The 10,155-nt window shown below is 41.2% G+C and overlaps 3 protein-coding genes across 3 annotated transcripts; all 3 read left to right on the top strand.

Moving 5' to 3' along the window:
* Positions 1-188: 188 nt before the first annotated feature.
* Positions 189-4,373, top strand: LOC113171910 (zinc finger protein with KRAB and SCAN domains 1-like). Its single transcript, XM_033326454.1, has 4 exons — positions 189-628; positions 1,342-1,433; positions 1,666-1,789; positions 3,057-4,373. Exons 1-4 carry the CDS (start codon positions 352-354, stop codon positions 3,878-3,880), a joined length of 1,317 nt encoding a protein of 438 aa, XP_033182345.1. The 5' UTR covers positions 189-351; the 3' UTR covers positions 3,881-4,373.
* A 1,158-nt stretch (positions 4,374-5,531) lies between these two features.
* LOC113172078 lies at positions 5,532-9,214 on the top strand. Its single transcript, XM_026374898.2, has 3 exons — positions 5,532-6,395; positions 7,739-7,799; positions 8,717-9,214. The coding sequence occupies exons 1-3, from the start codon at positions 6,042-6,044 to the stop codon at positions 9,187-9,189; spliced, it is 888 nt and encodes a 295-aa protein (XP_026230683.1). The 5' UTR covers positions 5,532-6,041; the 3' UTR covers positions 9,190-9,214.
* On the top strand, positions 9,147-10,087 carry LOC117152975 (gastrula zinc finger protein XlCGF8.2DB-like). Its single transcript, XM_033326456.1, has one exon. The coding sequence runs from the start codon at positions 9,170-9,172 to the stop codon at positions 9,626-9,628; it is 459 nt and encodes a 152-aa protein (XP_033182347.1). The 5' UTR covers positions 9,147-9,169; the 3' UTR covers positions 9,629-10,087.
* Positions 10,088-10,155: the final 68 nt, after the last annotated feature.

The following is a 10,155-nucleotide window of genomic DNA, read 5'->3' as shown; positions in this document are numbered from 1 at the left end:
CTCATCTGTGTGGTGTTTAGTGCGGTGTTGCTTTCTTTTTTATTATTGACCATGAAATCGAAGCTATAGTTTACAAGACCTACTCGAAGGGAGCGCCATGTGAGCGCGTCTGATGTTTTATTTTGAAAGTGGCATTCCGGAAGTTGCTGGACGACGTGTTGACAGGGAGACAACCCACTAACAACAAACATCACCGGAAAACTGCAGCATCCACCCGTGTCTCCTCACTGCCGGGTCGCTCTCTGCTCGGTGCAACTTAAACAACAAGTGATTCGCTGCTAAAAACTTCTCGGACCCTCTCGTTTCCCCCCCGATGTTGATTTAATTAGCGTTTCGGCGACTGTCGTTACGATGACGAGTTACAAGGCGTTTCATTCTCAGCTGACATCCATCATGGAGGCGCTGACTAAAGCGGCGGTGGCGGAGATCTGCGAGCTGGTCGATGACAGCTACGCCGTGTTGCAGCTGGAGATCACCCGGAGCCACAAGGAGAACGAGGCGCTGAGGAGGAAGCTGGAGCTGATCGAGACCATCATCGCCAGAGGACACCGGGGCAGCGCCGCGATGTTGGATTACGGCCGGCCGGAGGAGGAGGAGGCCGGCGGGGGGGTGATGGATTTCACAGTCGGTGAGTTTCGGGGCCCATGCACCCCACTAAGCTCTGTTTGTTTTGGGTTTCACCCTCTGGTTCTGTCATTTTCGTGTCGATGACGCCAATCATGGTGGTGAAGGGGCTGAACGCTCCGATCACCGCTGCGGAGAGCGCTGCGCACCAAACTCCACGTAAAAACAGTCCATCAAAAGTTTCTACTCATCAGTGGGAACACTTCTTCTGAGAAGTTTGTCTCGGTATCATTCACAGGACCATTCTTAGTTTCGTTTAGCAATTCGGCTTAATAAAAACATGTCAACAGTTTCTACTGTCTGTGTTTTTATCCTGCACTGACTTAAAAAAAAAACAGGTTTTAGTAAGTAAAGGTTTAGAAAGAAGGCTGGATCTAAAATATAAGAAAATCACTTTACCAGTACACAAAACAACTTTTAAATAGTTTATCTTTACTGAATTTACTCAATGAAGCAGCATGTATTAAACAGGTTTAAAAAAGAGTTCATATGGTAAATTTCAGCTAGAACCCCCTTTTAAGACAACAGTGCTAGAAATCAGTCTATTTACTGTGTTGGTGTTAATTTCTGTTCTGTTACTTCTACTCCACTATTACCTTGAAGATTAATAACACAACACATAATCAATACATACATGTTAATGTATTATTACTGTGTTGTACTCTTGATTTACTTAAGGAACCTTTTTTCTAACTGTCCGTTTGTTTTCTCACCCAGAACGCCTCAAACAGCCAAAAGCAAATCTCAAAAGAAGTGGCAGGGTCCCCGCCTTAGAGACGATGACAGAGGTGAACCCTGCTACCAAAGAGGTGAGAGGAAATCAGCATTGTATATTTGTCGTCTTTAGTTCCTCAAATGTGAGAGTGTGACGCTTTTCTTTATTATACCTGACAGTCCATTTTATATTTTGGGGTTCTGGACTGTTGTTATCTTATATCTAAAGATGTCCCCTTGATCTGTGGGACATCTGTGATCATAAACTAAGATAATGTAATTCTCCGAGCATAGATGAAATCACAGCAGCTTGTTTTCTGTTCCCAGGATGCCGTGTCAGCACCTGCACAGAAGCCAAATGATCAGGACGTAGTTTTGATCAAGGAAGAAACAGCGAAGGAGGAAGTGACCAACAACGCTGCCCCAGACGAGCTGCTCCTCAACGATGATGGTAAGAGAGAAAACTAACTGACTGAACTACATTGTGCTGTCGTGATGTTTAAACAGTCTTGAGCCCTTTGCTTTGCTTCACCCTGCAGCAGTACACGCACCCTGCAGCAGCTGCTAGTCTTGTTCTGTCACTCTGAGATGAAAGATAAACTCCTGATAGTTTAAGAACGGTGGCACATCGTGACTGATGTGTTCGAAGAATGGTGAGAAGAAACAACACAGAGAAGCACATAAGACATTTTTCACATGGGAACATATAGCTGTGATAAATGACGGCAGTTCACACTTGTTTCACACTTGTAAACTGGTAGACGTTTGGTTAACACGTTTTCTCACGCCACTTGTTACTTCTGCTCTTGTGCATGAGAAAGATGGATGAAATGTCATTATGAGTAGTTTACACTTCTCTGTGCTGTTTGTGGCTGTCAGTCTATTATAAAGGTATAAAAGTATTTTGATTTTAAACCCTAAAGAAAGACTGCAGACATTGTTTATTCAGTGCATCCTAGTGATTGGAGGACGCTGCCCAATGAAGGTTCAGGGCTTCTTTTATTTTCCAGATTACTGTGGTTATCTGACAGTAATTAATAAATGAGTTAGACGCATGTTTTAACTTCAGGTTTAAGGGTTCAGTTCTACCAATCCACAGTCACACCTCGGTTTTTGAGCCACATTTCACCTCATTTTTTGCTTTCCGTTTTCTTGTGGTTGGGGCCTCTCCAAACACTGATGGCCTACATGGTTCCTGAACGCCTCACACCATGGACAACCTGCTCTCTATCCTGTTCTTGAACACAGCACTCGTAGTTGCTTTTGTTATTTTCTCAGCATAAATCCTGTGTACAAAGGCAGGTGATCGGTCCTGTTATAACAAGAAATATCACATTTCAAATGTTGGAGACCCCATCATGAGGGAGGTGGGACGTCTGGCCAGCACCGGGTTTAGTGGGGTGGCTCCTGTGTCTCTGTTCTTGAAGGCGTCCGTGTCGCTGTTTTATTTTTAGTTTCACCTGAAAGATTTTCAAACTGACAAACTGAATCCTTCTTCATTTCATACAAGCTCTGACGTAATGTGGTGAAAAAGTGAGATTCACAGAAGTGAGAACAGCTTTCTTATCATCTCTCCATCTCTTCTGCATACTGTTCTAATTTAAAAACCAAACTTTTGCACAGGAGTGTTTGCAACTCTTCTGTTTGTCCTGTTAGATGCAAAATCACGTTTGCTAAACTCTGTGTTTGTTGTTTTTATTTAATTTTTTTGTCTGCAGGAACAGAGGTACAGCTGTCAAACGCAGAAGACAGTGAAGGGCCCTCTGGGATGATGATCTCCACCTCAGCAGCTGATATGAGGTCGTGGGATCAGAACAGTAATGAACTGCCGGAGCGAATGAAGCGCCATGAGTCCCACAGTGCACCGGGGTCTCCAGGCCCTGCAGGGAGCACTGAGAGGAACTCAGCAGACGTTGTGTTTGATTTGGCATCAGAGTCAGACTGTGAAACTCCATCTGCAGCCCAAGTGAGGCAGCCGTTTCTCCTCGGCTCTGGAGGAAGTCCAGCATCACTGCCTGGGACCTCTGAGCTGAAGCGGGGCGTGTCTCTGATCAGTTCCATCCCCTATGATGCAGACATAGATCTGTGCTCCTCTTGGACCAATCAGGGCCTGCCCAGCATGTTGTCTGTGCCTCATCGGCCGCACCTCAGACCAGACCACTGTCCAACAGACCTGAATGCTGCAGGATTTCCCTTGGCGCTAAGCCTCCGTGGCTCGAGATTGGACCATCTGGACCTGAACAGGTACTGCAGGGACAGGCGCTTCGTCTGCAGCTACTGTGGAAAATGCTTCACATCGTCGCGAAGCCTGGAGACACATGTGCGCGTCCACACCGGTGAACGACCTTACAGCTGCGCTCAGTGCGGGAAGCGATTCACACAGTCGGGACACCTGAAGACGCACCAGAGCGTCCATACAGGTGAGCGGCCATTCGCCTGTGAGCACTGTGGGAAAAGATTCGCCGGGAAGCAGAACCTGAGGATCCATCAGCAGAAGCACCATCTGACTGAACACTCCAGTTTAACTCAACAGGAAGTTTGAGACATGAACGCTGAAAAGACTGATGACTGTATGTGTGACCTGCTGAAATGTATGCACTCAAGTACAGAGGAAACCACAACGAGCTGAAAACTGTGATAGACCAGAACCTTACTGCTGTTACTATTACCTGCTAATTTAAGTAGAGCTTTTTAAGTTGAACTTTTTATAGAGGTTTTAGGAGACTGGGTGCTTTATCGTAGAAAGACTTACAGTAGTTCTGACTGTTTTACTTCTGTTGGCCTTACATATTTTTATCTGAACCGCCTTTGTAGAAAGCAAAATGGGACTATAACCCGATCCAGATCAGTCGTTACCTCAAAAAGAGCGCGCTGTCAGAAAGAGTTGACACCTGTATGAAGCGTGTGGATGTTGACTGGATGATGTATATCTGGAATTAAAAATGTAAAAGTGCAGACTTGGATGAGCTCTACATCTCACTGAGTGTTTTTCTCATCTCATAAATGCAGATTTAAGATTTCCTGTCGTTTTTCACACATCCTAATAAAGATTAAAGATTATTCATATTAAAGATGTTACAATTATTAAGTTAGTTGATTGACTGATAATTTATGCATAGAGGTCAAATAATTATTTCTAGCTTTTTACTTGTGTATATATTTATATTAGCAAACAGTTTAAATAGGTGGATAGAAAATAAAATAATAGTTATAGGTCAGTGGCCAATGTTTAACTTTCTTTCTTGATTCTAGTTTGGTGAGTACATGTATATTAATATTTTAAAAATGTCTTCTGTCTCAAAATATCTATAAGCTTCTATAGAAAAACATCTCTGGATGATATCATCTGAAGGACTTTTTCATTTGTTCAGATGATGTCATCTGAAGGAACAAGTTGACTAAGAACACAACCTCAGGAGGGGTTTTGACTATTTTCAGATAGACAGAGGTTTCAATTTTTAGACCCATGGGAACCAAGAAGAGTTGGAGTTGAACCTTTAGGATATAAAAAAGCAAACTTTTAAAACTAAACATACTAAAATAAAAACACTGAAATAAGATGAATGCAAAATAAGCAGATGAACTAAGAAAATATAAAAGAAAATGGGCATAATAAAATAAAATAGAATAAAACAGTGAAAATGTAATAAATATATTTTTTTATGATACAACACTTTATGCATTCATGTGTTAATATATGGTAATACTGCTATAATAGACAAAACTGAATTAGTAAAAAGCCTTTTAGCATCTAAAAGGCTGATGTAATGTTACGTGTTGTGCCTGTCTGTGTTGAAATGCTTTCTAAGCCAATTCAATGTCCAATAGAATCACAAACAATAGAAACACAGGCTGACCCGAGTCTCGCTGCTTAACCATAAAAACACACCAGTGACAGAAGGTTCAATTTTTGGAAGTTAGTTGGACAAAACACTTTCACTACTTTAACTATTTATTTTTCTAATTTGATGAATAAAATAATCAAAGAATAAAGAAGGGCTAAAAAATACAGAAACAGATGGTTAAGGTTTTGGTGTCCTCACATTTAAAAATAATGTGATGCTGCCGTCATTAAAGAGTCACACCCGTGGACCAAATTAGACACAGGGAGTCTGAGTTTAAAGCCTCATGTTTAAAATGTTTTTTTTTTTTTTTATGTCTGTAAACTATAAATCAATCAGATCACACTCTGATGAACATGACATATTGGTACTGGAATGATTTTTTGGACTGTGTTGAAAAGGTCACTGGTTACTGGGATCTCATTCTCATCAGTACTATAACTCAGAAACACCTGAATCTGGCACATGTCCACTTAGACTCATGCTGGAAGTTGTTATGAGTCTGGACAGACATGCATGTTAGCTGCAACTTCAGTTCTAGTTTTCTCTCTTCTCTAAATATAATTTCCACCTATAAAAGCTCTTTTTAACCTACATTTTGGAGCACGCTTTGTTTTGTTTACTACTTAGCATCCCTCTACTTTTCCTGGAATAACACGCTCTTATTTTGAAGCCTGCTTGTTTCCGGAAGTGCGACTCGGGCGGAAAAAGAAAACCACTTGTTCCTCCTTCATGATCGGAGACGGGCAGCTGTAGTGTCCAAACAGATCTACTGCGTGGCTCCATCGCCGACATCACCGCGGGTTTCAGAGGCTGTTGGGAGGACTGTGAGCCCGGTCCGGACTCCTCTCGAGCAGCGGGATGGCAGCTTTAACCAGCAAAGCTCTCCACGAGCAGCTGACCGTCATCATGGGCGCGTTGACCAAAGCGGCGGTGGCGGAGATCTGCGAGGTGGTGGACGAAGGCTACGCGGTGCTGCAGATGGAGATCACCCGGAGCCACAAGGAGAACGAGGACCTGAGGAAGAAGCTGCACCTCATCGAGTCCATCGTGGTCCGGGGGAGCAGCGCGGGGACGGCTGCGTCTGGAACGGAGGTCGTGCCGGCCGCGCAGGGCGCACCGGGAGCGGAAACGCCGCAGCAGGGGGATGGTGACAGCGGAGATGTCGGTGCTGACGGTGGAGACGGAGGAGCAGGGATGGTGGTGCAGGAAGAGGTAAACACAGACTGCCTGTCGCCATCCTAAGATAAGATGAGACTTTATTTATCCCACGATGGGGAGAAGAGGAGAGAGACCCTAAAGTGGCGAGAAGTGAATAATCAAGTGCGCACAACATATTTATTACGTTCTTATCGAGGGCGCGTCATTATTTAGTTTGAACAGTTCAAAGGAGAAGTTAGGACGTGATTGTTAGAGAATCATATGACTGTAGAATAAAGTAAAACACTCAAATTAGTGTGAAATACAGGAAATCTTCGTTCTAGAGGAGCGAAAACCATGAAACAGTATTTAAAACAATTTAACAAATACAAAGTAACACTGAATAAAAATACTGAAGTAAAGCACTGGTTTGTGTTTTATTACATAACTTGTTAAAATGCATCACTGGTTCTTATTAGATTATTTTATGACTCTTGTTATTTGATTTGATTTATTTATTGGTTAATTTAACAGAGACAGAGCACATTAATAATCGTTTGGGCTAAATAATGCCACAAAATATCAGCAAATGTTTTTTTTAGATGTCTCAAATTCAAAAGTATTAACTCAAGAAGCAAACATTTGTCATTTTTACTAAAGAAATTCCAAACAATTGTCAAAATAGTTCATTAGGGTCTAATGGATTAATCATATCAGGTGACCTACAAAACTAGTAAATCACTTGGATTAATTAATACTTTAGTAATAACTGATGGAGCTTTATTTAGAACTTAATAATGGTAAACATATGTTGATGCATGCTTTAAAAACACATGCCAAGACGAGGCATGCTTGCAATTACATTTAATCTCCAGATTAGAAGTTAATTATTTCTTTATCTCTGCTGCAAACCTCTGCACATGCTCTGTGTGTGTGTTGTCATGGCGATGTTGATCCATTATCTGAAGATAATGATCGTTTGAATCATTTTTTATTTCACAGTCTTGTTAACTTGAGCTTAAAGGCATTTTATCATGATGACGGGCTTGTTATCACATGGATCATCTCAAAAACCAGAGGTCACCTTTGAGATAATGTGATGATTAAGTTGAGGTAATGGAATAAAAATAAAACACAAGTTCCTATTTAAATTCTCGTTATCAACCTTTGTACAGTAGCTTTAAGTGACTGTAGCTTGATCTTGGCTAGAACAACTGATCTTACATTGATAGAATGATCTTGTCGTTTTTAATTCATTTTTTTTATTGTGATTTAAATTATTTTAATGAGTCAACGTGTGTTTTACCTTGATTAGTTTGCTTGTATCTTATTTATTTTTGTTTATTTTTACATGATGAACTACTTTTACATCTGATGCCACTTTAACTATATTTTTGTTCACTTGTTGGTTTCTGCAGCTTCCAGAGGTGGTGTTGATCAAAGATGAGGACTCAGACAGCAACGACACCTTTGGGGAAGGTGAGTGTGTGTCATGGGAGATGCAATATACTAATTTCCTCATTTTTAAGCTTGTGAATGACAAGAACAGCATCATCTGAATTGACTTAGTTCCTGTCTAATCAGAAACAAGAGCTACTCTCTCCCTTTTCTGTAATTTTCAGATCTTGTCGTGTTTTGTAAATAGTCATTATGTTGGCTCTTATGTTGTTGTTTCATGCACTACAGGCCACCGTAGTTTTCACATTCACGTCACCTTCTTGTAGGCCCGCCCACCAGTGCCTCCTGGTGGATGGATGTTGTGGATGTGGATGGAAGTCTTTCCTGGATGTGATGTTTACTTGAACATGTGTTTAGTCTGTCAAATATGCAGTTTACAAAATCAAGGGTACATACAACCATGTACAGTGAACATAGACTGACTAAAGTTTTCCTACACGTTCTTTATTGTTTTCAGAATGAAACTGTGAAAACTCTGAAACTGAGCTTTGAAGGGAGCTCCACTTTTAGTATTTTCTGCATCTGACTGTTTTCACAATTATTTGTTCTAGTTATAAAGTGTTCTCCATCAATATTCTAACACATTTCTTTAATGATTTGATAAAATTATATCTAAACATCATTAAACAATTTTTCATAAATATGTTGATCATATATCTTTAACTTTCGCTTTACTCTGGATTGGTTAACATATTATATTTGACCCTCCTTTTTTATAATATTTCTTGGACAAGCTTGACCTCCAGTGGATAATGCAAAACTTTCCATTGGAAATGCTTAGTTTAAAATACAGCGTTGAGTTTAACATGGAGTTACATTGTTTATAACTATATTTTTTAACTATAATTATTGTTTTTTTAACATCTGAATTTAATCAACGTTCACAGTAAGAAGCCACATTTTCAATGACTCACAATGTCTTTTGTCTTTTGTTACAGACAACAAAACACCGGCTGATGGAGGTACAGCTGCAGCCAGAGAGATCGTCACATCAGCTCCAATCAGAAGACACTGGCAAAGAACTGAGGAGGCCGAGAGGAGTTCTCCCTCTGAGCAGCTCACACTGAAAACATCTCAACTGACTCCGAAGAAGAACGTGACCATTTACAGTGTGGACTCACCTCGCAGCGAGCCAGGCTGCTCCAGTCACATCGGCAGTGATGAGATGGATGGTGGCGAGTTGGTTTGTTCTTACTCCTCACAGATGGATCCAGATGTCCATGTAGTCCAGGAGTGCTCGCTGGTTCCTCCTAGCTCTAGCAGACAGAATTATTTCAGTAATAACACTTTGATGGAGTCTCAGTCTCCGTCGAATAGAGCAGAAATCGATCTCAGCCTCACGTGGACCAAGCAGTCAAAAAGCCAGATGTCTTTTGCTCAGTTTCACCAAAATGAAAACACAGGACAGTGATGCATTTGGTCTCAAGCTGGTCAGCGTATCGGGATCGACCTCAACAGACTGCCAGCTGTCTGAAAACAGCAACTCCGTGTTCGAATATGAGGACGCTGACATGATGAACTTCGCCATGTTCAGGGACCAGTCAGGCCGGTCACAGCTGTGTAACAGGCAGCCGAGTACCGGCGTCCGAGGGAAGAGGTTCATATGCTCCATCTGCAACAAGACGTACGCCACATCTCAGAACCTGGAGGTTCACATGCGGATCCACACAGGCGAGAAGCCGTTCAGCTGCAGCCAGTGCGGCAAAAAGTTCACGCAATCGGCACACCTGAAGTCACACCTGAGCGTGCACTCTGGAGAGCGGCCGTACGCCTGCACGTTTTGCTCCAGGAGCTTCATCGTCAAATACAGTCTCAAGTTACACTTGAAGAAATGTCACCCTAACGTCTGAATGGACAAGTGATGGGATATGTTCTGTAAATATGTTGTTTCAAAAAGAAGAAAGTTATTTAAAGTGCATGAGTAAATCATTTTCCACAGGTGAAGATGATGCTTTTTGAAGCTGTGCTCCAACAGATCATCTTTTTATTATTTTGGTAATATTTTGATATTAAAACAAAACTTCACGTTCTGATTTCTGATAATTTGCTGTTTGTTCTCTCTCTTGAAGATGGTATTGAAAACATGGTGTTGAAGATCTTTATACTTGAAACAAACAGTTAATGAAGAAAATAATTGGCAGTAAGAGTGTCTCACTTATCACTTAAACTAAACACTAATAATCTCTGTTTTTGTTGTGTAAAATGTTGTGTACAGATCAAACACCATCTTCATAAAAAGTAATTGCTTGCAAGATAATCTGACATGCAGTTCATGTTTCATTTTTGTTAATAAAACACCTTCGAAATTTGCTTTGTGTCAGGTATTCCTTTTGTGAATGTACTGTAAATCAGTGTTTTACAGACTCACTCCCACATT

The sequence above is a fragment of the Anabas testudineus genome, chromosome 17, assembly GCF_900324465.2.
Source record: "Anabas testudineus chromosome 17, fAnaTes1.2, whole genome shotgun sequence".
Taxonomy (NCBI): Eukaryota; Metazoa; Chordata; class Actinopteri; order Anabantiformes; family Anabantidae; genus Anabas; species Anabas testudineus.
This window is presented reverse-complemented; position numbering and strand designations above follow the sequence as displayed.